We start from the raw sequence: 27,510 nt of genomic DNA on the forward strand, positions 1-27,510 counted from the left end.
GCATGTATCTTTTTGAATTAAGGTTCCCTCTGGATATATGCCCAGGAGTGGGATTGCTGGATCATATAGTAAGTTTATTTTTAGTTTTTTGAGGAATCTCCATACTGTTTTCCACAATGGCTGCACCGAACTACATTCCCACCAACAGTATAGGAGGGTTCCCTTTTCTTCACAGCATTTATAGTTTGTGGACTTTTTAATGATGGCCTTTCTGACCTGTGTGAGTGGTGTGACTACTTCATTGTAGTTTTGATTTGCATTTCTCTAATTAGTGATATTGAGCATTTTTTCAAGTGCCTATTGGCCCTTTGTATGTCTTCATTGGAGAATTGCTGGTTTAGGTCTTCTGCCGATTTTTGGATTGGGTTGTTTGTCTTTTTGTTAAGTTGTATGAGCAGTTTATATTTTCTGGAAATCAAGCCCTTGTCAGTCACATCATTTGCAAATATTTTCTCCTATTCTGTAGGTTGTCTGTTTGTTTTGCTTATGGCTTCCTTTGCTGTGCAAAAGCTTATGTTTAATTAGGTCCCATTTGTTTATTTTTGCTCTTATTTCTATTGCCTGAGTAGACTGCCCTAGGAAAACATTTCTAAGATTTATGTCAGAGAATGTTTTGCCTTTGTTTTCTTCTAGGAGGTTTATAGTGTCTTGTTTTTAAGCCTTTATGGGCTTCAGTGTTACACCAAGAGACCAAAAAGTTTAGGTTTGATAGATTAGAAGATGGTAGTGTTTAAGCAGAAGAGGAACTTGTTACAATGGTTTTAAGGAGTCCTGGCAACACTGTAGTAGAGCAAAGGGGTCTGATGAGAGACAAAATAAAAATATAATTATAAGTAATCTGTGACTAAATAAAAATAGCAGGTGGGGGAGTTACAATAGTAAAAATCTCTCCACATTCTTGCATGTGTACATCCAGCCCCAGTTATCTGAGTGCCTGCTGCGCTTGTGTGCCAGGCATTAAGCAGAGAAAAATCTAAGTGGCCGTTAGGTGCATGGGACATCTGGAAAGCGTGGGAAGGCATGTTTTCTAAAGTGTTATTTATGTTGACATTTTGGCTCCAGAAGCACTACGCAAAATTGTTTTATTTTTGATAAAGGACACATCCTTGTGAGCTCTGGGTTTGATCTTCAGCTCAGGCTGGAGACAAATTGCCAGGGACCAGCTCTGAGGGAAAGCCCGTCCAGTTCTGTCGATGAACTGGACCAGGTCACACTGTTCTGTGCAGCAGCATGTGATTCCAGCCTGTTTAATGGAGCGTCAGCACTTGGACCCCAGCTGGAAGCCTGGGAGTGCAGGGCCCATCAGCTGCAGGATCCCAGGCCAACTTGGAAGGGGGGCATTTCGGAAACAGCTCACTGCCTTGCTCCTACCATCTCAAGTTTATTACTTATAATGGGATTCTGTGCAATAAGGTGGTGGTGCTGTGACTTGGGGAATAGCTCAGGAGACTCTGTATTAAAAGTGGGACCTGGCTGGTGGAAAGTTTACACTGCACATTGCATCAACTGCTTTCATCCTATAAACATTGACTTTGCAATAAAATAGCTGTCAGTGTAAATAAAATAAGACTTTGCTAAATTAGCCGCTTGACCTGACGGTACGCATCAAAAAAACTCTCCCTCCCTCTTCTCCCCAGCCATGTCGTTGGCATGTTACATATGAATGCATTTTGTGTGGGAAACTGAATCATACTTCCAATGTACCTGGAGAAATTGTTACTTAAAGAAATCTTGTGGGTTTTTTTCTCCTTTAGAAAAGAAGCCTTTTATAATGAATAATAAGTAATCTGTTTTGTTTGGTTTTCTAAATCTGATTTTTATATATCATCTGGTTTTTTATATATCACATTAGCTTAAAGACACCTGTATCTTAGGTTAAAATAGATTATCTTTTCTTTTCCCAGAAGTTGATAATTATGCACACTCTAAACCAATACAATCTGCTTTATATAGTTGTGTTGCCAAATCATTCCTCACATTTTCCAGCAAATTAAAAAAGAGTTATGAGGCAATGGGGCACAGGGTACAACGATTACTCTGAGGAACAGAAATGTGGGGAAGTTGTGCTAAATCTTTTACGATACATAAACCGTGACCAGAGATACAAATTATAACCAAATACATTAAATAATGCTGAATAGATATTGCTGTAATTCTGACAGATGACATAATTTCCACCCCAACACAACACAATTAATTGCAAGGCTATTTGGTAAAATTTTTTATGTTCTAAGTAAGTACCCCAAGTTCCAAAAATTTATGAAATTTTGGACACCTGCAATGCCTTCTAAAAATGTAACTGTCACACAGAGATGTAGTCAAATCAAAATCTTCATAGAAAGAAAAATATATATTCATATCTTCCTGGTGAAATGTGTATAGGATGTAGCAGAACATCTATTGAGGAACTGAGGATAAATTTGAATTCATCAAGACCTTGGAGGTCTTAGCTACTAACACTGGCAAAACCATCAGTTTTCCATTCCCAGTGATAAATTTGAATTCCAGATAAATCCTGTTTGTTAGGGCACTAAAAAGCCTTGTCAGCTTGCAAGTTAAGTAGGCCTGCATTTCACTTGCAGCTTTTGACGCCACGTGCTGGGCCGACGTGCAGAGATCTCTTAGAATCTAATTTTCAAGCACCAAGTTAAGGCAAAGGTGAAGATGGCTCCCAGGGCAAGGCCTCTGTAACGGAATTCATAGCATGACTGGGCCTTGGGACCAGGCAAAGCCGAAGGCCAACATCACTTCTCCAAAACAGAGAGCCTTGAAGAGAGGCCACAGAGAGGCCAGAGCAGGAGAGGGAAGAGATAAAGTTGATGTGTAAAAGGGGTTCGCTGTACCCCTTTTCGTGAGGCAAATAAAGAAGGGGGAAGTGGAAGAGAATTAACAGTGTGCTTAGTAAAATGTAGAAGGGCTAAAACCCCGGGAAAAAAAAAAAAAACAAACAACCTCATCACTGTCTTTCAAAGTAACAGTCCAGATACACCAATGGGGTGGGCTGTGGGCTCGGGCCGTGGGACCCGGGAAGTCTGACTGCAGGCTGCCCTGGCAAAGAAACTGGGACAGAAATAGAGTTCTTCCACTCTGAGGTGGCCTCCTTCTTTTCTTTGTGTGTCAGTGATTTTCAAACAGATTTCGAAATCCATGGTGACCTGAGGAATTTAAATTTTTTAAAGTAGGCAGATATCAGCAAAAGTTGTCTTGGGGGATCTGGAACCAAAGAACAGGCTCCTGACTCCCACAAGATTACTCACAGTGCGATGGGGCAGAGTCGGGGGGAGGAACCCCTCTGAAATTCCCAGATAGCATTTGACATGGGAAAACATCAAAACTCATGTCAGGGTGACTTCTTGTTCTCGTCCCTGAAAATCTGTTGATTTCAGGGACGTCACAATCCCCTGAGGCCAGTTACAGACCAGTCCTCCCACTGTCTCTGTCCTCTGCCCCAGCCAATCCGTTCCCACCTCTTACACCTCACTGCCCTACCCTGACTCCTGCTCCACTCTCCTCCCACCAGAAACCTGTTATAAATATCAGCTCTCATTCCATCATACTCTGACACAATTCTAAAACACAGGCATTATGATCCCCATTTTCAGAGGAAGAAACTTAATAGTCTTCTCTGATCATGGACCTAAGGAAAGGCAAGGCTGGGGTTCGGAGAGTGGGCTGCCTCCAAAGCCCCTGCCTTTTCAGTCACAGCCTGCTTTACTGGGTCCCTGATCCTCTAAGTAAGCATTCTCTCTCTGAGGACTGTTATGAGTGGCAGTTAGCGTTTACACGGAGCCCAGACCTTCCCAGCATGGCATGAGTCATTTCACCTTTTACCTGAATATTCCTTACCTCTGATCCTTGAAAAAATGCAGAGCGGTGGCAGAACACTTTTCTTTCCCTGCATCCTCCGTTTTGACCTCTGCATTTATTCAGCTAGCATTTACCGAAAGCCTACTGTGTGCCAGACACAGTTCTCGGCTCTAAGAACAAGCCAGACAATACTCCCCCTCACAGAACTTAGTTACCCTCTATTACTGGACACAGACAAACATATATGTATACATACATGATATATATATGTCATGGAGGCCATGTCCTTGACAGGAGTGGGCTGGGCATGAGGGAGGACCACTGGGCAGCCCGCGTGGCTGGAGCTGGTGAGGGTGGCAGCCAGGGGTGTAGGAGGGGAGAGGGACAGTGACTGGATCCTGCAGGGCCCCCTGGGCTGGGAAGGGATTTTGTATTTATGCTAGGAAAGTTTCTTCTGAAACACCTATCAGTGCTTTCACTTTTTGATGCAACATTGTTGATTATCTCTAATAGACAAAATTCGCTCCTGAAAAGGAGATGGGTGGAACATACTAGGGTAAGCATTTCAATCCACGGAACATTCACTGGCTGGTAGATTTCAGAGTCCCCCTAACCCCTCAGGCAGAAGGTAAGAGGTAAAGAGAGAACTGATTGAAGATTACAAATCCAACAGCATCCTTTTCACTTTGTTCTTTTTCCATAAACATACCCTGGATACATCTTTCTGCCTTGTGTGGTCACATCCTAAGTGTATATAGCTGCATGCCTCTGGGTGTGTCCTGTCTTCTGCAGCTCTCTTTAAAACAGTCTAATGGAATATCCACTATCTATAGGTCTCAGACCAGTAACAATGAGTCTAAACAGGTACCCAGCTAGCCCAGTTACCTGGAGTGCTTGTCCCACAGCTTCTTTGCCATTGTCACTATGGCTTCCTGCCCCTCTGGGCACTTGCCGCAGCTGATGACCACCTGGCCCACAACCAGAGGCAGTGAACAGGCTTGCTGACTGTTCTAACACCAACTGTTCCATCTGGGGACACTGCAGTTCAGTTCAGGTGCTAACCACCCCGAGCTAGTGCAAACCCTATAAGTGAGAGGGCATGGTCCCCAACAGGACTGCCCTGACTTCAGACCCCAGCTACCCACACTTCTGACAGACTACATATACTTTCAGGGGTTCCCCTGACCCCCTCCAGCTCAATAACTCACTAGAGCAACTCACAGAACTCAGGAAAACACTGCACTTAAATGATGATTACAGTTTTTTTATAAAGGGTACAAATCAGGAGGGCCAGCGAAATGAGGAGACACATGGACAAAGTCTGAGAGGCAGCACAGAGCTTCTGAGCCCTGTCCCCACAGAATGGGGCGCATTACCCTCCATGCATATCAGGTGTTCACCAACCGGGAACCTCCACAGCCTCAATGCCCAGAGTTTTACTGAGGCTTTCACTGTGTGGGTCTGATTGAGTTGTGGGCACATCATTGACCTTAATCTTCAGCCTCGCTCTCCTTCCAGAGGTCAGGCCATCTCAGAGTCCCTGCCCTCGCCCCTGTCTTGACGCTATCTAGGGGAGTCAACGGGAGTCACCTCATTAGCATAAATTTGGGTGTGATCTGGGGAGCTTGTGAACAACAATGACATTTCTATCATTTGGGAAATTCCAAGGATTTAGAGTCTCTCCTAGAAAGCAGGGCAAAGATTGCTCTGGTTTTTTATTATACAACGTTGCCCCGGCCAAGGAGAGTGACAGACCTGGGAGTGGTCAGCTGGCAGTTAGGAGGAGGGTAATGGGGGTAGAAGGAAGTCGGAGGAGAAACGTGAGATCAGAAATTGATCATACTGCTGTGAAGGTCATATACCTGTGTATATATCCATGGTTTCAACTCTCAAGATGTGTATCCCCTAAATGAGGAGGCAATTTAACCGTCAGCCCACATTCATTATAAAATGTCCTGGGGCAGCATCTGCGTGCACATCAGCACGGAGCACCTGTGTGCGACAGCCAGTCATTGCCAAGCATTACAGTGTTTTGTCACCTGGCTCCTTCCTGTGTCAGAAACCGAGTTTACACAGAGGAGTTGCTTCAGTATCCGTTTCCATTTTTTTTAAGTGGTATCAGATTAATAGTCCCTAAAAACAAATAATCAGGGAAACGTTTCCAGAATGGGTAAAACTCAAATAGCATCAGTTGAAAAAAAAAAAAAAAAAAGGTGGAGGGGAAAGTTCTTGAAACTGCACAGAAATGAGAAATGCAGCACTTCCTACATGATCAACGATTGTTTCCACATTGTGTTTGTGTCAAACTGCTCTGGGACTCATGGCTGAAATTCCTGTTCACTAAAACCTTGCACCTTTCATGTCTTGGCATCTGATCATTAGAGCCAGCCAGGAGTTGTATTCAAGAAGGGTCACCATCCTCTAGAGTTACGACGTACCCAACTCTTCCCTCTGTCTCGCCCGTGTCCTGGGTACCTCTGCTTCCTCATTTGAAGTTTCCCTTGTTTATCCTGCTTGAGATGACCTCACTGCTGCTCACATTTCACAGCTGCTCGGCAGAGTTATGTGTCATCACCTACCGCTGCTGGGCTCACTGTGTTCAGAACTGCATTGTCTTTGGACCCAGCCACTGGTGCATTGGCAGCCGTGGTAAAATTCTTTTCAAGCTGTGCACCATCCTACAGTGGTTCTAAGTCCCAGAGCCAGCTAGACAGTGGTCACTGCTCAACTCTGCAAAGCTACCATCAAACTCAGAGCTCAGTCCCATTTTGACATCACAGCCCGCTTGCCCCTCTCCTAGAAGAACATACTAGTTTGGACTCAATTCAGATTTTTTTGTTCAGCATCCCTCAGTCCACATAATGTCCTATTCAAAGAATTCAGGGAAGAAATTTTAATTCGTTGGTGCTAATGGAAAAGTTTGGCCTGAGAATAAAATTTTTTTGATACAACCTGGCACATCATCTTAGTCCAACTCTGAATTTATTGTTAGGTCTCTGTGTTGTGCTGACCCCAAAGGGCCACTCCAGTCCTTGATCATGACTGTGCTCCAGCTCTCCATGATAGATTTTTTTAAAATTGAAGGATAGTTGATTTACAGTGCTGTGTTAGTTTCTGGTGTACAGCAGGGTGATTCAGTTATACATATCTATATTCTGTTTCATCTCTTTTCCATTATAGGTTATTACAAGATACTGAGTAGAGTTCCCTGTGCTATAGCCTAGGATCTTGTTGTTTATCTATTTTATGTGCAGTAGTTTGTATCTACTAATCTCAAACTCCTAATTTATCCCTCCCCCACCCCTTTCCCCTTTGGTAACCTTAAGTTTGTTTTCTTTGTCTGTGAGTCTGTTCGTGGTAGATTTTTGAAACAATTCAGAGACTGGTAGGGAGGCCAATGATGAGGAAAAACTAAAGGGAAAAAAATTGCATTTTTTTAGGAAAAGGTCATTGGAGTCAAGGAGAAATTTCAGGGGAGTGTTAATATTCATCCACTTTGTAACAGAAAAAGAGAGAATGGGAAATAATGCAATGAGAATGGTGAGTACAGACCACTCCCATGAGAAAGATGTCAAAACCCATTTTTATGGGCAATTTACAAGTGACCAAAATACTTACGACTTCATAGTAGATAATAGCTCACAAACATCCTTTCAACAGTTTATGTACTTAAATGCAATTTTCTAAAACAGACTCTCCAGATACTGCTGTGGAACTCTCATTCTCCTAACTAGTTGGTCCCGGGACCATCAATGATAGTCCAGGTTTTAATGGAAACCAGAGGGACCATTGTTTCGATGGGAACAATCATCTTATGCCAGTGTCTCTGCAAATTTTTTAAAATGGCAGTTTTCTTTTTATTTATTTGGGGAGTAATTAGGCCTATTTATCTTTTTAAATTTTATTTTATTTTAAAATATTATTCATTATTTATTTTATAAATATATTATGTATAAAATATATATTATATATTAAATATATATTAAATATTTTATAAATATAATGTCATTAAATATATATAAATATAATAAAATAATATATAAATATAGTAAGATATCTAATATGTTATAAATATAAAATAAATATAAATATAGAAATATAAATATAAAATAAAGTAAAATAAACATAAATAAATGTAAATATATTTATTTTATATTATTTTATTTTATTATCTTTATTTATTTTAACGGAGGGACTGGGGATTGAACCCAGGACCTCGTGCATGCTAAGCACGTGCTCTACCACTGAGCTATGCCCTCCCCTCTGCAAAATTTTTAATAACACTCCTTTCATATTCAAATGTATCCCTATTTAGCCAACAAATGATTTGACTACTCAGTGTTTAACATGAACACAGTTAAGTATTTTCTTTTTAAGGTTCATCCAATGGTTAGTGATGTTAAGAAAAATAACTGGTTGGGTTTTAAATTATTTAAAGTGATTGTTCTCAGGCTTCCGTACACATGAGAATGACCCGGAGGGCTTGTTGAACCATAGCTTATGGGACCCAGCCTTAGAATCCCTGACTCTGTACCTCTAGGATGCAGCCTAAGGATTTGCGTTTCTAACCATTTCCCAGTTGGTGCTGATGCTGCTAGCCCAGGACAAGCACACTTGGAGGACCACCAACGCTTTTCTTCTCCTTGGGTAGTGTTTTGAAGACAAGGAAAAAGACTTTAGGATAAACCAAACATGTTAAAAGAGCAATTTGATAAAATGTCTCAATATCAGGGACTAATAAAACAACATCAGCTGGTGAGCTGGCTGCCTGCAACCTCGGGCTCATCAGAGTCTGACAGACAAAGCCCCGGGATGAGAGCCGCGTGCCGGACCTTTCATTGACTGTTGTATGTGATTTTGAGGTTTGGTGACAGTTCATTAAATAGTTTGCTCCCAAGGGGGAAAAAGAAAGAGCATTCTCTTTGGAGCAAAATCCAAAGGAAGAATTTAAATAGTCTGTTTTGAAGATTTACTCATTTCTCTGTATGAGACAAACCTGTATGTGCTGTCTATATACACATACACATAAATATATGTGACAGTAAAAAAGACAGTGAAGTTCAAACAGTTTGGAGATACTCAAACAGATTTGAATTCCATTTGTTACTGTGTTGCATTTGACTCTTGTATGAAACAATTTCTGGGAATGTTTTTTCTCTAGGAATATATTTTCTGTGTCGACACTGAATGTGTGTGTGTAGATAAGATTTTCCTTGAGCTCTACATATAAATGTGTTATTCTTTTTAAAATAGATACATTCTTAATTTTCCTCCTAATAAGTCACATATCATGGAAACAAATATGATGATTATACTTGAGAGACATTTCAGGAGAGTCCTGTCAAAATATCAGAAATGGATGTTTTGATTTACATTTTAGAAAGAAATGTATCCAATTGTAGATTAACTGAAATATGCACTGGGCCAGATTATTACTATTTATGATTAAAGCACAAAACAGTTGTGTTATTTGAACCTCAGCATAGTTTGAAGGTCCAAAACCCTCTCTGAAGGTGTCTTTTAGCAGGTGAGCAGATGAAGGTGTCCAGACCCTTCATGTAAAGTGTGGGTGGACCCTTCTATAAGAGTCCAGCCAAAACCTCTCAGATCTGACTTCTCTAGTCTACTCTGAGTCTGGTGTCACCACTTGCTATTCAGCATCTTTTCAATAATATTGAAATATAAATTGCCCTTTTTTGTTTTCATTGTTGACTTTCTTTGATTTTAAAGAACAGGATGATCTTAATCTAAACGTGCTTTTTATTGTTGTAATTGAGGAAAGTGATATCCAGAGTACGTATATGAATATAGAATAACAAAGTTTCAGAAAAAAATAAACATTTAAACCATGAGCCCTGTAAACTAAAAATTCAGAAGGTGACACCTTCTAAGTTTGGTGGGGTGGTCTTTGCTGTGTCAGGAGCCCTTCATTGTCATCCTGGCTATGCTGTGATCTTCTGATTTGTGACTTTGGGGTTGGTGGTTTAATTGAAACCATCTTTAAGGTTTCCTCCGGCTCTGTCAGTAAGGGACATTGTCCAGTAGTATGCTAATGTGTATCAGTTCTGGTGACAGCGGGAAAGCCCTGATGGTAGCATGGCCTATTTCCGTGGTGTAAATACTCCCTGATTTCTGGTTACCAACATGGTGTCACTGAACGCAGACTTGGGACACAGTGGGACAGCCCAGTTCTCTTGGAGAACAGCTGTGGAGTTCTGGCTCAGTAATCCATTTCAGGGGCCAAATTACCCAGTCTGTCTGTTCACACTAATCACGCAACACCGATTTGAGCTCTGTGATTGCAGCCTTACTGTCCAGGAAAAGGCGTTGTCTGTCAAAGTGTGCATCTTCAAACACTCGTTTGCTGACTGAAGCCCCCGGGCTGACGGTATCGTGGGAGCTGGTGCTATTGTGGGATCTGTACCCCACAGCTGCCACCCTTGCCAAAGCCCCCACAAATGCCCACCTGGAGGTGGGGGTCTCCAAATGGGAGTCTACCACGGCTGTTCTCCACACAGCAGCCAGTGTTCTGTTCAATATTATTTTTAATGTATATATGTGTGTATGTGCCTGTATATGTATTCGCTGTAAACCAGGAAGTGCTGTTCCTTTTCTGGGAGCCAAAATCCTCCTTGGCTCCCGCTGCGTCCAGGGCTCTCCATCACTGGTCCCTGTCTATTTCTGGTACCTTATCTCCGACCACTCCCCGTCTCTCACTCGGCACCACACGCCGGTTACACCATCCTTCTTTCTGTTCTTCAAACATGCCAGCATCCTGTTGAGCCTTGGAGCCTTTGCGTTACTGTTCCCTCTGTCTGGAGCTCCTCTCGTTTCAGTGCCAGGCTATTTCCTTCTCACCAGCCAAACATCACCTACTCGGAGCAACCTTCCTGGCCTCGTCAACCTGCAGTTGCCCCCTGTCCTCCCAAGATAATGTTTCACACCACTGTCTCCTTCACAGTACTCTCCCTTACCTGAAATTGTTTTATTTACTTTCATTTGTTATCATCTCCACCCCCTTCATTCACCTTTCTTTGGAATGTAGGAGCAGGGACCCTTTCTCAGTTGCTCATTGCTTTGGCCGGAGCTTGGAACAGTATCAACTTCACAGTAGGTGCTTATTAAATGTATTTGAAGCAGGGGAGAAAGGAGGCTTTTCACTTTGAATTAGTAAAGAACAAAAAGAAAAGGGAATTGCTCGTAGTAATATGTCTTATTGAAAAATGTATGTTACCACATTTACCTCTGTTCATTTGTACCATATCCAACTCCTAATTATCCATCCATTTTACCAACGATACGTATCAGGTGCCCATGACATCCAATGGGAGACGCCAGAAAAAATCAGAGATTCTGCCCCTGGAAGGGCTTATAAACTAAACAGTTCACAAATTTCTCCTCCGTATAACTAATGACCCCATAATTAATGAATAGTGTTAATTATGACATTTATGATATTATGATATGATTGTGATATTCTTATTTCTGATAATCATCATTATTCCATAATTATGATATTATTAGATATGATAACTGTGTAATAGTTAGCTCTATGACTTGGGAAAGGACCTTAGTCAGTCTAGTTAAAAGTTTTATCAGCTTTATTCTGAACAAAATTGGCCAGTGTTAACTTAGCCCCGGCTCTGTTAGTCTTAGTCCCTTGACACTTGTGCCAGTCGGGGGTCTTTCAACAGTAGCAGCTGACTCTGGTGATCTTAGGGAGAAGAGGAATTTGTGGAGGGGATGTACAGAATTAACAGGAAAGTGACAACCAGGCTCCAGTGGGCGGAATCCAGGCAAAGTGAGCTGGCCTGGGGACAGCCTGGCTGGAGAGAAGGTACGTCTGCCGCTGCTCCTGTGCCCTGGACGTCCGCCCCTGGCACCAACGGCGTCACCACGGCCAGAAGTCACTGTTTCAGCCACTGTGAGCAAAAGGGATTCTAATCGTTCCCGCTTCTTAGAACGCCTTGTTCCATGTCAGAATCTCAAGCAGGAGCAACCGATGGGCCACTGTTGGGTCACGTGACTTGGCCCAGCTGCCTCGGGGAGGATGGAAAGGGCGTCAGCCTTTCAGCCTCCACAGCAGGACGCGGGACCCGGCCTTCCCCCAAGACCCCCGGCGGTGCTTTCCTCAAGCACAGGAGGGGTCCGATGTTAGGCAGCCCAAAGTTGGACAAGTGCCCACTTGAGTATTCAGTTCAAAATACTTTGCCCCAATCTCTCCATGAAGAAGTCTCCGGTTTTTTTTTTCCTATCCCAGTGAGACTTGCAAATGCTCATACTTCATATTATTTGCAGAAGAAAATATTCTTGCTCTTTGATCAAGAAGCCAAGAGAGAGTAACTTATGAGAGTAAATAGGGAAGTTACCAGGAAGACTAAGAAAAGGTTAAAGTCCCAGGGATGAAAATATAGATCAGGTGGAGTTATGGACCACCAGGAAGAGAAGGGAAGGGCCTGGCTCTAAGGAAGCCCGCAGGCAGGACCTTGAAGCTGTCGCACGCCCCGGACGGTCTCCTCTGATGCACAAGCTTTGCTTATTTCTTTCTTTTTCCTTTGTGGTCAGAATGCTTCCCACTTAACACTTCAGTGGGAACAGCAGCATTGGGAATCTGGGAGGATGTCAAGCAGGCCCTTTGGTTCCTTGATCGCTCAAAGCCAATTGGCAGACATACCCCCCCAACCCCCCCACCACTGCATCATCAGACCTTTGACTGGATTTCAGTCCCTGCATCCGGTGCTGCTGTATATCAGGGTCAGCTCGCGATGGCTCAGAGCAGCTCTGGGTGCTGCCGCCGCTCCCCTCTCTGAGTGATCCCCTCCCTGGTGGCTGCTCAAGGTGGGGCCCAGTGCTCCGTAGCCCTCCAGCACCCCCACAGCCAGAGCCTTTCTGCCCCATAGTGTCCCTGGTGACCCACCCAGCAACTCTGCTAGTGAGTGATGAGGACTGTAGCTCCCGGCAGCCCTAAGCTGCTGTTAGGTGCACGCCCTCTTGGACCTCTGCAGCTGTGGACCACTCTCTCCCCTCAGTGCGGCTCCCTCCCTGGGTGCCCTGTGGGCTGGGCATGGATCAGAACCCCAGCATCTGCAGATGTAGCTGGTGTGCTGTGTAGACACCCAACAGCCCTGGTTAGCTGCATCAGGGCTGAGAAGCCTGAGGACCCAAAGAGAATCCACAAGCAGTTTCAATTCCATGAGCAGCCACTGCCTTCCCATCGTGGACAGACAGGATGTTGCTAAGAGGGAGCATTGAGAAAGAGGGATGGAGGAGTCGGGAAGGAAGCAAGGGGGCTTCCTCTGGGGCTGTGGTCTCTGTTCACAGTCCAGCCTGCTGTCGTGATGAGACTCGGCCGTTCTCCACCAGGGGCGCAAAGCTTGGTCTCACCACCTATTCCAGGTCACTGGTGAGAGCCCTGCTTTTCAAAATGAGTGCATTTCCAGGTTGCTGGGATAGGCGGGCCTTGAAGATCACAGTCCTGTCAACTCCCAAGTAGCCGAGGCCCACCGTCCGGCTTGCAGACCATCCTCAGGGAACGACTTTTTGGGCAGCCTGGTGCCTGCAGTGCCTCCTGCCCGTTGCAGGAGGCCGAGGTCCTCACGAAAGCCCGACTTCCCCAGCACCTAGCTCCCCGCGCCACCAGTCTGCAGATGTTTCAAGGAGAGAAACCTTGAGCCATGAGTCTGAAACTCCAAAGCCCAGCACTCTTTTCTGACACTCTTCTGTAAAGGTTTGGTGAACTGTTTTGATTCTCTTTCTGCTGAGAGGGGCCCACACTCACCTGCTTCCCTCTGGCTCCCGAGGCAAGGAGGCCACAGAAGGCGGGGCCTTCATGCTTTTACCTCCGCGGACGCCAGAGCCTGCCGGCCGCGTCCTGCAGGCCCTGTGCTGGGAACAGGTCGCGCCCCCACCGCGGCTGTGCTGCGTTTGAAACCAGGGATGTGGACGCGCGCCAGCAGCCAGCCCCTCCCAGCTGTGGCTTTTTGATTCCAAGCCTGTGGCCCTGCTGAGATCAGTAGCCCTGTTAAGTCATTTTCATCCCTCCTTGATCAGCACTTTCCCTGGACCTATTTTTCTCTCTGCCCTTGGGAACAGTGACTACATTAAATAGGCCTAGTCCCTGGAAGGCTCCCCGGCCAACAGCCCCCTTCCCGGCCAAGCCCTGGAGGTGGGGGCTGTGGAAAGGCGCCAGGCAGGGGCACCGCAATTACATCAGAGACTGATGTTTTCTGAGCATTTATTAGGCTCCTCTGAGGTATGGGTTCCAACCTCCCTGCGATCAGCCCAGCAGCCTAAGGACACCTTAAGTTTGCATAGCGCTTTGTAATGTTCAAACCATTTTCACACACATAATGCCAACCTGATATCTGAGCATATAGATTTCAAAAATATTTCAAGGTTTGACAATGGCACTCTAAAGGGATGTGTTGTTTTACAAAATCATTCAGTACAGACTTGCTCTGGGTAACTAACCATTTAAGATTTCTCAGGCCACCCGGACAGGGTGCCCTCCTGCATTTGCAGGGACCCAGTCACAGAGGGAAGATGCAGCTACAGAATAAACAGGGAGAGACAGAACGAAGACACGGTTAGTAAGGGCTGGCAAATGAATCTGCCAGTCCTGGAACGTGTTATTTTTCTAACGCTGCAGAATTTACTCTTCTTCCCTCCTCTTTTTTTAGATTGAGTGGCCAAGGTCTTCATTTATTTGTCAATCCAGGAATAGCATTTTCTTTTCAAAGGACACAGCTGGGTCCTTTCTCTCACCTCCAGTCCCGAATGTTTGTCAGACAAAAGAGTGTGTTTTGCAGCTCATCCTTCCTCCCTCACAACCCAGGGCCTGCATCCCGACCCTTGTGAGAATCAGCCTTTTCATGGTCCACGTTGAGCGATCCCTGTCATGTACGGGTGGGGTGTTCACTAGGAACAAAGCTGGAAGCCCAGACGCCAGTGTTGTGGGTTCCGTTAAGTTTCTGAGATGATGTCTAACCTGCCAGCGTTGGTCTGAAGGTGAGGAGCCCACTGTGCACCTCCTCCTTCACTGAGCAGAGGCTGAGATGCGGTACCAGAACTCCTTCCTCTTGACCAACGTGATTACCTCAACTCCAGAAAGAATCCTTGTTCCAGATCGTTGTCTGAGATCTGAAGTTCCAGGAAAACAGGAATGGTGTCTTCCCCTCAGGGAGCTCCCAGTGAGTGGTTAGTGTTAGCACTGCTGGAGCTCCTGTTGAGCTGACATCGTCAATAGCGCGAAGAGGAAAGCAGTGGGTCACACTGAGGCTTTGGGGAAATGATTGCACTCGTCACCTCAGAGGCATTGCGTATGATTTTAGAATGGAAAATGCAGTGTAAACATAAGGCTGACAAGAGGATGCTAACCAAGAAAAACCTTTGCACATGGTCCCATGACAGCACATTTTCAGCAGAGTCTGGAAGCAGAGGACAGGTACATTAAATGGTTACTGATATTCCGGTACAACACATTACAGTACATGGTGTGTTCAACGTGGCCCCCGTCATTAGCAATATTTTAGAGCCCTCTGCAAAATTGCAGTGAATGTCAAGTGTCGATCAGCGCATTTCCACGGTACCTGCGTCTGCATCTCTGATACAATACCGAAAGCGCTTGTGTTTCTGATTTTCATAAATAAACCTTTAGCATACCTCAGAAGAAGTAATCAGGGGGATTCAAGTTATAAATTCTGTTCTCACTGTAGAGTCTCTGTCTTCTTTGGCAAGTTCAGGAGCTAAGCATTGACATTTCCATTCGACGTGGAAAAATAGTCCAGTGCAGTGAAAGGGGCACGAGGTTTCCAGTCACATGAGGTGGAGGCCAAAGCCCGGCCCAGACACTTACAGCCCCTGTGTGGCTTTGGCAAGTAAATAATCTGCTTCCCGCCTCAGTATTGTCATCTGTAAAGTGGGGATGGCAGCATCTCAACCTTATGGAAGTATTGTGGTTATTGGACACGGCAGTTAAGTGCCTAACACTTGCCAGGCAGCCAGCAAATGGGACTGTTACCGTGATCTAGAACCATAGTGCTTGCTTTCTCTTTGGCTTACATGCAGGCAACTTTAATGTGTACTTAGTAGAGTTAAAGAGACGTAAGATAATTTCTCTACTGCTTGACTCACTGAAATCAATCTCATTCTGCTTTCTAATCTCATTTTGATGCAGAGAGACATCATTACAGTCTTTACGTTTTCTTGAGCCTGTTGTCAATGAAACGTCCATAGGGATGGGTCATGTAAGAGCTGTCCCACCACGTAGCATGGAAGGACGTGTCCAGAAATGGAAATCAAGTGCAGGGACATTGTTGTAAGACCTCGAGGAAACCTAAATGTTCCAGGTTTCGGACTGGGCGTTTATAATACGCTGAGCTTGGATGATGTGGTTTCAAGGTTGCTTCTAGCCTAAATGCTGTGTTTCCGTTTGCTCACTTGGCAAGCTTGGGGCTTGTCTCAGCGATTTGATTTTTAAAGCTTTCCTTGAATTCACAGCTCACAGAATGATGAGCTGGAAGAGACCTGGAGACCAACCCAGGGTAACATTTTGGTTTACAGGTGAGGAAACTGGGACTCAGAGAATAAGGCTTCCCCACCCCACTGATATCACATAGTTTTTGGCTGAACTGAAACCAGAACCCAGGTGTCCTGACTCCTAGGTCCATGCGCCTTCCTTTATCCCACAGTGCCTCTTGCCTACAAACTAGGGCATCACATTTAAGAACCTAATACGAAAACATAGCACAGCTAAGCTCTGACTCTGACAACCTTGATCATTTACTGAAGAGCTACAGAATTAAATAAGTCAAACTGGCCTGACTGTTGAAAGGACTATTTGAAAGGTTTTGACACTTCCATTTATCAATCTTCTAGTCATCTAGAAGGATCCATTATTATTAGAATTTAGGAGTAGCAAGAGGGTTTTGGCTGGCATGCTCTCTATCCCTTCTCAGGGACATGACCAGTTCATCTCTGGGCTTTGCATTGTAGAAGCCTTGAGAAACCCTGGGTTTCCACCCACCAAGTTGCTAGGATCATATATTGTAACCTCAGACTCTTAACAGTTAAGGTTCCGTTTCCCTGGCTTCAGACCACCCTGTGGTCAAACAGTTTCATTCCTGGTGGAACAAGGAAATGATGTCATATTGACTAACCAAAATCAACATGGGAATCTTCTAATCATGCGCGTGATCACGAGGTGTAGGGAGTGCATGTGAGTAACCGAGAAGTAACAAATCAAGTCAAACTGCTTTGTTAGATGGCGAACACGTTGCAAGTGGACGCAGTGAGGAAGTGGTGTCCCGGTAACCAGTCACTGTGCTGGGTGTCTGCCCTGTGGCACTGGCTGAGACTAAAGTTGGGGGCTCTCCTTACTCACCCCGTTCAGGCTGAGCCTTCCATGGAAGCCGCTCATTGTGACACTGGAGCAGAGAGAGGAACCTTTCATTTCACTGGAAGCCACTGTTAGTGAAAAATCACATGCAGCATTTATTCTAAGAATTCTGTTGGATTTGAGTTCATTTCGGTGAAAGGAATGTACTTTCTGCACTAATTTGAAGAAACATCAGTTGTGAAAATGTATTTTTAAAAGACTGTCTTTATTCATATAAAAAGGACAAAAAAACCGATCAGTTTAGGTTGGTTATTTTTTTGTCATTTTAGTGAGATGTGAAACATTCAAGCTTCTAATAGTTAAGAAAAGAAACCAGAAAATACCCAATACTGAAAAAAATCTTAATGACACATTATATTTTAGTTTCAGATTGTGGTCAGTTGATAGAGGAAGAGAGGGATGAAACAAAAAAGCACAAAACGAGGAGAGAAAAGACTGAGAACAAAGCAAAAAAAAAAAACCCCAAAACAGAGAAAGATACAAGCAGTGAAAGAAAGATGAGAAAAACCAAAAGAAGATTAGAAGAAAGAATGATTTCAAGGGACTAGGAGAAAGGATAAAGGAGCCCGATGGCTTTCCTGGGCTGCCCTGAGGCCCAGCTTTCGCCGTGTCCATCATCTTTGATTGAAGTCTCACTCTGCACCTAGATTGTCAGTTCCACCAGCACAAGAACTGTGCTGGCTTTGGCTCCCTATTGTTTTCCCAGTGCCTAGCACAGACATAGTCAGCACAGTGAGAATTAGTAAATGAATGGATGAACAAAGGAACAAGTGAAGAAAGAATGTGTAGGAAAAGAATCCCATGGCCCAAACGGCTGGGGCAGTGTTCCCCTGAGAACCACCATTGTTTCCTCAAAAGCAGGAGACTGGTGAAAATACATTTTTTTCAAGCCTTTCCTCTAGCACTCCCTGGTCACTCCCATACCTTCATCTCAGATTTTGGCCCTGGGCTGCCCACAGCCTCCTCATCCACCCCAGCTACTCATCTCCTTCAGATGACTTCAGGGACTTGGTGCACATTTCATCCAAAAGATTCACCTCTGCAAATCGTGACTTTAAAAATCTGTAGTAAAATACACATAACATAAAATTTACCATTTTACCTATTGTAAATGGAGAGTTTCGCGGCATTAAGTACATTCCCCGTATTAAGCAACCATCACCACCATCCATCTCCAGAGATTTTTCATCTTCCCCAACTAAAACTCTGTACCCATTAAATACTCACTCCCCAGATTCGCTGATATTTTATCAGAATTCAGACATTCTCACTCGAGAATTTTCATTTCTTGAAGTTGTTTTGCCTTCAGAATGTTGGGTATGGTGACTCTGCTGTCTGTCCACAGTCTCCTTTCTTGCCAGGAGACCTCGATGCAGGCAGGTCAGGATTGGGATCCCAGCTAAACTATTTGCCAGCCTCAGTTTCTTCATTTGTAAAATTCAGATAACAGATAATATTGTAGATAATACAGATACTGCATAGGCAAGAGAACTCAAGTTCGTTGGGTCGTCGGAAGGATCAAGTGCTTACTGAGGGTTTAGCACAGGTCTGTCCTGCATTCTCCCTCCCAGTCCTCGTCCTGGTGTTCCTCACTCCGGCCACTGCTCCGCTGACATTCCCAGCTTCCCCGCCCCCTGGTCTTCCCGATGCCCATTCCAGGGGCCACACCATCCTGTATCTCTGCTTCAATTGCACATCCACCTGGGCTGTTGGTGAACAGTGGTCTTTGCTGGAGTCATTACAAGGCACGGTTTCCCACTCTTGCCCTGCAAGCACTTAGCAGACCCCTGTTTGCCTTCCTCTTCCCATTCCTCACAACAGCCATCTCATATCTCCATCACTCCGTCGCCCTCCCCTGCCACTACCCTAGTGTTATCATCTGTCGCCTAGGTGTCTGTAGACGAGAGTTCTTTCAGGTCCCCTAAGAGGTTCTGATTTCGTAAGAGGTGGTGGGGTTGAAATCTGCTGTTTTATCAAGCAACCCCAGGGGATTCTGATGTGCAAAGAGCCCAGTCTGCTTTCCGTGGAGGGCTGCTGTAAGCCACAGGCTCCCTGAGAGCAGACATTTTGTCTTCTCCGATTGCCATCTCTAAATACCTGGCAGGAGATGTTGAAGGATTGATTGAATGAATGAATCTGGCTGTCACTCTTCAAAATAAGTTACCATCCTCCTTTGAAATGCTAATTAGCTCCGGCTGTTTAAATGCAGTTGAAAACTCTTTAATATGTTTTATCTTTAATCCCTTGGTAGCCCTTTTCACTGCCATTGGGGGTAGGGAACTACAACGAACGTGTCAGTCTCTAACAACAATTACCAAAGAAAACCAACCCAAGGAGCAAACGAGATTTAGATAGAAGTGCAGAGTTGAACAGGTTGGGCCTTTCCCCTGTACCTTGTGGGAGGAAAGATCTGCTGACTCTCCTGAGGATCTGCTATGTGGAAGTCTTTGCAGCCACTGCAGTGGAAAGAACCTCAGGCAGGTTGGGGATATTGGGAGAAGGTGACTTAGAGAAATAAGTAAATAGAGTGCAGACTGATGGACCCAATAGTTGGTGGAAAAGCTCACCTGCCTTCAAATCCTCACTCTGCCATTTCCCAGCGTGTGATGAGGATAAAGAAACAGTTGCGGGGGTTGGGGGGGGACTTAAGTCCTCATCTGTAAAATGGGGACAGTGATTTCTCTTGCAAGGTCTTTTGAGGATTGAGAGATGGGATATAAGTAATTCACTGTGATCCCATGATGTTAGGCAATTAGGCAGAGTTTGCAAGAGAGCTGAGTATCTGGTTAACTGTCTGTCTTTACCACAATGGAGGGGACACTCACGCACAAGCACACGTGCACCCCCTCACACACACACCCTTACACCCAGTCTGCCTGGAAAAACAGAAGTGGCACCAGCTACTGCCCTCTGGGGAAGTCTAACTCGGAAACCTCACCCCGCTAATAAAATTTCTCCACAGGGAACAGACAGGGTAACCTAGGGCCATGCCCCCTGCCCCCACTTCCCTCTTCCCTGAGTGGAGCTCAGAGCCTGTCTTGGGCAAGTGGGAGATAAACTAGCATGGGTGGCTGGAACTGAAATATTTCTTTTACCACCTTCCTATTCTACCACTTCGTTTCCTTCTGTGCCAGGGCAGGGGCAAGGGCGAGGCGTGGGGAGGAATAACAGCTCATGCCTTTACTCTACCCCCCACACTCGGAGCTGCTCTCTACTGCCTCCAGACCCTCCCTCATCATTCACCAAGATTCATGAATGCCCACGGGGTCCAGGGCACTGTCTAAGTGCTTTATCCAGGACCTCCCTGGGAGCCCATAGAAGTTTGTTCCAATATTTAACATCTCCCCCCAGCTCATGAAGACCAATGTCTAACCCCCACTTTATTCTCACTCTCAACATCTCCCCATCCCTGGCCAGAAAGAGTACCTTTTGCTTTGTATGCTAAGAAGCTTAGATTTAAGTTTAATAATAATAATACCTATAAACATTCTCTCCAGGACTTCAGGCTCCCTTCCATATCTATTGCCTTGTTCCTAAACTTTTATTTGCTTTTAGGAGAAGAACTTGGACTGGTTTCCTCGGATGCGAGCCATGTCCCTTGTTAGCAATGAAGGTGACAGTGAGCAAAATGAGATTCGGAACCTGCAGGAGAAGTTGGAATCGACCATGAGTCTGGTCAAACAGCTGTCCGGTCAGCTGGCGGAGCTCAAGGAACAGGTGAGTGCGCTCGGGGAGACGGAGGTGCCGGGGGAGGGTGGAATCCTTCACCACCTTGAGGGAGGGAAGACTGGAGACTCCTGGGAGCGAGATTGTTATCCACGGAGGGCTGTAAATTCCAATAAAGAAACCCCACGTTGTGTTGTAAGAACCACATCTCAGCAAGCAGAGGCTTCTTTTACTTAACACACTGCCCCATCTTGTGTGACACTTCTCCTTCTATGGAACGGGAAAGGAAGGAGCAAATGCCAAAAGACAGAGACAGCTTTGGACTTTTTGATAGAAAGTCTTATTGTCTGCCATCACAGCAACGGCTAAATTCTCCAGAAAAGCAGATCATCATTAGTACCTGTCATTTCAATACTACAATCAACCCCCTCCTCATGTCAATTGTTAGCATTAGTAAAAATAATATCGGAAGTAATCATTGTGGTAGCTGTTAAGATGACCAAGGGGATGGCGATGATTAGGTGACAAGCAAGGGCTGCTTTAAAAGAACCATGACTCCTGCTTCTTAACTGCAGAGAGGGGTTTGCTCTGCTTCTCTGTCTATGGAAATTCACTTTAAAAAATAATTTTCCCTTTGTTTGATAAATATATTCTATGTGATGCTGGACAGACTGTAGGTATACTGAAGAAATATTCACCCAACGCTGTGTGTCCCACCCGCGCTGGGAAAGAGTGAGCTCAACACATTGTCTCTTTTCCCCAGATGACAGAACAAAGGAAGAATAAGCAGAGACTGGGCTTTCTCGGATCAAACACACCCCATGTGAATCATCACATGCCACCACACTGATACCAGGGGGGCAGCCGTGACCAGCCTTTCATCAGCGTCCTGCCTGATCGCTGGATAAAGAACTGAGACGGAGGGGAGTGAACAGTGCCTATTGTTGCAAAGTTAAAAACAACCAAGTGCCAAGACATTGAGTGGTTTCGCTTGGAGAACAATTTATAACTGTGTTTTCATGGTCGAGAAGACCAAACTTAAAATGCAGCCGCCAGAAAGCACACATCACGCATTCTTAATGCAAAGAGAAGTCCACTTGCTCAGATGGACGGAGAGGGGAGGAGGGAGGCGGGGTGGAAGGAGGTGGAAGGCGGAGAGAGCTACCTTTTGCTAAATCGATGAGAGTCCGTTTTCTCTTAAATGCTGGCTGCAGCTTTTGTCATGGTTGGCTGGAATCTATTTCTTTTAATTACAGCGTGCAGGTCAGTGATACAGGAAGTCATATTTTGGTGGCCAAGTTTTACTAAGGGAAATAACTGAAAGGATTCAAACTGAGAGTTGCAAAGGAAAATGTTAATGCTTCCAAACCGTAGCTGTCACGGGGCAATTTCCTTATTTATAACGTGCAACGCAGTGGATTTACAGCTCCAGGAACAAGTGCTTTGGAGTTTATGCCTCTCACGCCAACAACAGGTCTGGAATGTGACCACTTGCTCCCAGATTTCAGAGGGGCTCTGTCAGGATGGACCAGAAAAAGTTATTTTCTTATAACTTGTTAAAAACACGTTTTAAGTCATGTAGAGGCTAAGATTTTTAAAGATTTGGGGGAAGCGAAAGCTGAAAGTAGCCCCAGGGAAGAATTTTTTGAGAACATACGTATACTATTAAAATACATTGAGATTAATAAATGAAAATGCTTAAAGGTGACAGGAAATATTGAGCAACTTACGATGGTGACATTGCCCTTTATAAATATGGAGTAAAAGCTATTCATGTTTGCCGTGCTTAAAGAACTGAGTGGTTTTATTTATCCTATTCGTGCAGTTGGGGGAAAAGAAATCCAAGAAATGTGTTGAATACTCAAGAAAATGCAGCGTTTCAATTGCATATTTTAAACTGTTTCAGTAAGAGCTTTTCAGAATGTAAAAAGATAATCACCTCTTCCCCAAATTGTTTTTAATGTTAAATTATGCAACCAGAATTTGTGGAGGGAGAAAAGAACCTGCCATGCGTATTATTCTTGGAGACTATGCTTTCAGAATGATAAAGCAAAATTCAGATAGTGAAAAAGTGTTAAGAGAACTGCCACGTGGCAAGAGACTGAGGCACGTGACACTGGGCTCTGGGAGGCACTCTGCAAGCTGTGCTTTTGGTTTCTGCTTCCAGGAGAACAAAAAATTGCCTCCAGAGTCTTTAAACTCTCCTGTTATTACCACCAGGGTTTAAGGTTTGGATAGGGTTTGCTGTGACCATTTTTAAAGCTTTGGATTATTTTAATGTAGTTTAAGATGCTGGTCCTAAAATTCTCAAATCGTGGTCTAGGTAGATTAAAAAGGATTCCTAAGCCAACCCTTTTCCCACACACCTTTAAAATGTAGGCTGGGAGGCAAGATGTTGAAACCCAAAGCAATGAGTTTTTGAACTGAATCTGTTGGTACATCCCTACCTTAAGTACCTCCTCAAGTTAGGAATTCCTCACTCTGATGTGATAGTATTTTTCCTGACCAGTCGCTAGAGGACTATGATCCAAAGATACTCAGAAACTGCGGTATATCTCTGCATGCAACACAGAACTTTGAATCTAGTAAGCATCCAATAAATGTACAAGAAATTCCTCTGTCATTCAATCCTAATTCTTCATTAAAACTTTAAACTATATCACCTATTTGTTTTTTTTAAGTGGCTTCACCAAAACAGAAGTGGAAAGCAACCATTAAAAAAAGAAACAAAAAAACAAGACCATGATTGTTGTTAACAGTATTAGATGAAAAGTACGTGATAAAGTATTTTAATTAGGCAGAGAATTTTGCATGCAGGGAAAAGTGGTAAATATTGGCTGTAGTGCAGTGCAGGAAACTATCTTTGTTTAAGCACAAAGTAAAATATTTCTGATGTCCAAACATGGAAAAAATTTAATTTGTCCAGATGAGAGCAACCTGTCTTTCAAATAAACTATCTGGTCTTTTCATACACTTTTTCATAGAGAATGAACCATTGAGTAAGTAAGTGCCATGAAGAAATGGCCCAACCTTGCCAACCATTGTGTAGTGACAGCTCACTACATCACAGTGTGTTTCCTCCTATGAAAAGTATTCAAAAGAGATTGCAACTAACCTAACTCTTATTTAATCGAAATTGAAATATTTCTCCATTGTGTTTCTTTTTCTGTCCCACCTAAATCCTTTGAGGTTAGAAAGCACAATAAACAAAAGCAAACAAAAAAGGCATTTTCCAGGCTATTAAATTCATGATGGAGAAATTTGACATCTGCTATAAATTTATATTTGTTTTGGGTATGTTTCATAATGCAACTGGGACATTTGACCTTGGCAGGTAGCAATTAACATTCTCATATTTATATAGTGATTTAAAAATAAATACAATCATCTTTGATTCTGATGTTAAGGGAAATGTTTTACTATTTAGTTATTAAAACCCCTATTGGTTTAAAAATATCCATTTCTGCTGAACGTAATTTTTAATTTCAAAAGGATTTTATTCCTCTACATGTTCTGTTCCAAGTTAAGAGTTTCACGCAAATGTTTCTTTAAGATACCGTTTTTAGAGAAGAAAATGTTTTGTATCATATAAGACTATAATATTAATAAATAAATGTTACACTTGTAAAAAATCATATTTTTACCTCTTAAAAAAGTTAGTTTAGACATGGGCTTTTTTTCTTCCATATTGGGGATAAGAATGCAGTTTCTAGTGGATTATTGATAAATCAGGAAGTATTTCCTTCATGTCAGAACTAGTTGTTTGCGCTTTTCCGTCTTCTCAGCTCACAACTCAGTTTTGGCTGTTTTTTTTTTTTTTTTTTTTTTTTTTAGTTTATAGATGTTTTATAATGAACAGTAATGCAGTAGGGCCCCCACTCTTCCCCCACGCCCCAGGGCTGAGAATGCGTGAAGAGGCCAGGGATCTGGGGACTTGGGGAGGGAAGGTGCAGGCTGGGACTTCACTATGATTAGTGAAAAGAAGGAGTAAAGGGTGGATGACAGGACAAAAAGGGCTGACCCTCCAGGGACCCAGCAGACTGGGACATAAGTAAATATTGCACAGCATAATGATGTAACAGATGACAGACTCACGAGATAACCCTTCACCATGCAAAGAACAGTGCTGTGTTCCCTTCAGCAGTTCTTAAACCTTTACAGATTAACGAATCAACACCTTCTGACCCACAGACCTGTTCCAGTACACAGTGATCACAAGCAAGGCAAAAATGGATGGAGCAGGTAGCTTAAACACAAGCGCAGGGGCCCACAGGAGCCAGGCACAGGGCTAAAATGCATGCACTCGTGAGGTGCACACCATAAGGTGGGGGGGGGGGCGGAGCCCATGGGGAGCTTGCTATTTGCAAATTTGACAACTGATTCCACTTTGTAGAAAATGCCTGAGGCCAACTGATGCGCTCTAGTCACTCATTTGCTGTTTCTAAAATAGTTGGTGATAAAGCTACCCCGTTTAATAGATGAAAACACACAGTGCCAAAACCAAGCAGAGGAGCTAAAATGCATGTGAGACTTGAGAAATCTGAAAACAAGTCCACGTATTATCTCTGAACTGGAGTATTTCCACAGACTTGAATAATTTATAAAATGATCGTATCTTCTCATCTCACGAATAGCCTTTTTTACCCCCTGCAGTAGAGGATTACTATATTTGCTTTGAAAAACACAATTTAAACATATGTCAAGACCAGATAAGTATAATTTATAAATTATTATTAATAAAATTGAAGTTGTGTTAACTTTTTTGAGTGTGATACTTTCAAGTGCTTTATTCATTTCCTAATATGTTTCTAAATAATACACCCATTGGTATGAAAGTCATTATTATTGCTATTTTATGTAGGAAGACAAGGGGGACAAAAATTTTGGTGGCCTGAACCACACTGATGAGCAAATCCAGATGGACCGTTGTACCCAGCGTTTATTGGGAGTTGGCCAAATCCCCAACTGGCCAGCACCTACTAATGTGCTGATAACCAGCATGGGCTTAAGGGCACAGGCTGTTTGGTCATCCAGGATTTCCTGATTCTTAACACCGAGTGCTTCAAATGATAGTTCCTCTCAGAAGAGAATGCAGGATGTCACCACTGAAGTCAAAATAACTTGCATGAATCACATGCAAACCACAAAGAGAAGTCTGTGCTCACGTGGACATTTTCCAGTGTGCCACAGTTCCTTGAAGCTGTGTGGCAAGAATTGTTTTGTTGTGTTTGGGATCTGAGGAAAGGTTTCAGGAGGGAAACTGGACGGTGCATTCCTCTTCCAGTGGGAGTAATTGGTAAAAAGGGTGGGAGGACACATGAGGAGGGGAGAGTGATGGGCATTCGAAAGTCACGTGTCTTTGACTGGTCCACCGTGGTGTTTTGAGGAAGTCTTCAGAAGGCTCGTCTTAAGAGCCCAACCATATGCCGGAAATTTGTGAATCTGAACCCCTCCTGTGTCCCTCCCCAACAACAGAGGTGCTGGCCATTGCGTGGAGCCTGCCACACAGCAAACACAGAGACCAAACGTGATGAAGGTAGAAAATGTATAAGAACAGAGTTTCGTTGTTGAGCTCAGTTTGACTGAATTTAACAGAGAATTCTGGTCTTTCACTTCATCGTGGATTTTCCCCTAGGTTAGCTTGTTCCCTTTTAACTCTGGTTCTTGGGGTGAAATCAGCTCCAGGTAGAACTGTGCTCCTTACAGCTGTGGAAATGTGGGTACAGGTGTGGATTTGCTTTGCAAGCCCCTGCAGCACGTCCTTCCAAAGTTCTGCATAGGAAAGAGCTGCTTCTGACGCTGCTCTCTGTTTTAACAATTGTGCTTTTCATTTTGTTTTTTATACTTGTCTTCACTGTGGACAGTTGTATCTGCCTTTCTGTCTGCCAGAACCTGTTCCTTCTTTTTCAGCGTGGATCAAAATTTTTTTTTATGATCTTCTCAGCAGTATACTCAAATAAAAATTTTGTGAACAGAGTATCTTAAAATTAGACCCTGCTTTATAAAAAAAGATATTTGTATCACTTAGGATTTTATTGGAGAAGAAAAATCAGGTTGGGTAACACCGCCTGAGAAATTTATTTTAAGGGTTTGACATCATGCAGTTTTAGTGAAGAGCTGGTGAGAAACTCCACGGAAGGCTGCTGCTTCTGCATTGGTGGTGGGTCTGAAGTCCCTGCAAGTCAGTGGGGCTGGTGGTCAAGAAGAAAAGCTGGGTGTGAGGCACAGAAGAGCAAGGGCAAACTAGGACTCATGGGGACAAACTAAAATTTGCATCTAGCTCCTGAAAACCTCCGAACTCCATAGCCCAAGTGACCTAAAAAAAGAAGCTAGTGTGCTTCACCATGGAGTTGTGTGTGCATCCGACCCAGGACTCAGAGAAGCTGAAGGAGAGGATCTGCTGGGAGCTGGAAGATGGACGACTGTGTAGACCGGATGCTGCCACATCAGCATGGTGAGCAGGAGATCACACTGCAACAGCACCTATCATTCTTTTTTAAATTTTTTTTAAATTAAAAATATTTTTTCTTTATACCCTCTTTATTATTTTTCTTTTTTATTTTTAAAGTTTTTTGTTTTATTTTATTTTTAAATTTTTTATTGTTTCATTTTATTTTTATTTTTTAATTTTTAATTGAAAA

General features: G+C 43.7%; 1 protein-coding gene across 1 annotated transcript in view; it reads left to right on the top strand.

Moving 5' to 3' along the window:
• The window catches only part of ITPR2 (inositol 1,4,5-trisphosphate receptor type 2), a 417,643-nt gene extending 394,115 nt beyond the window's left edge, over positions 1-23,528 (top strand). The window contains exons 56-57 of the mRNA XM_032472913.1: positions 20,759-20,920; positions 21,633-23,528. Of these exons, the coding sequence (XP_032328804.1) occupies positions 20,759-20,920; positions 21,633-21,719 (249 nt within the window). The 3' untranslated portion in view covers positions 21,720-23,528. The remainder of the gene's footprint in view (positions 1-20,758; positions 20,921-21,632) is intronic.
• The last annotated feature ends 3,982 nt before the right edge of the window (positions 23,529-27,510 follow it).

The sequence above is a fragment of the Camelus ferus genome, chromosome 34 (genome assembly GCF_009834535.1).
Source record: "Camelus ferus isolate YT-003-E chromosome 34, BCGSAC_Cfer_1.0, whole genome shotgun sequence".
Lineage (NCBI taxonomy): Eukaryota > Metazoa > Chordata > Mammalia > Artiodactyla > Camelidae > Camelus > Camelus ferus.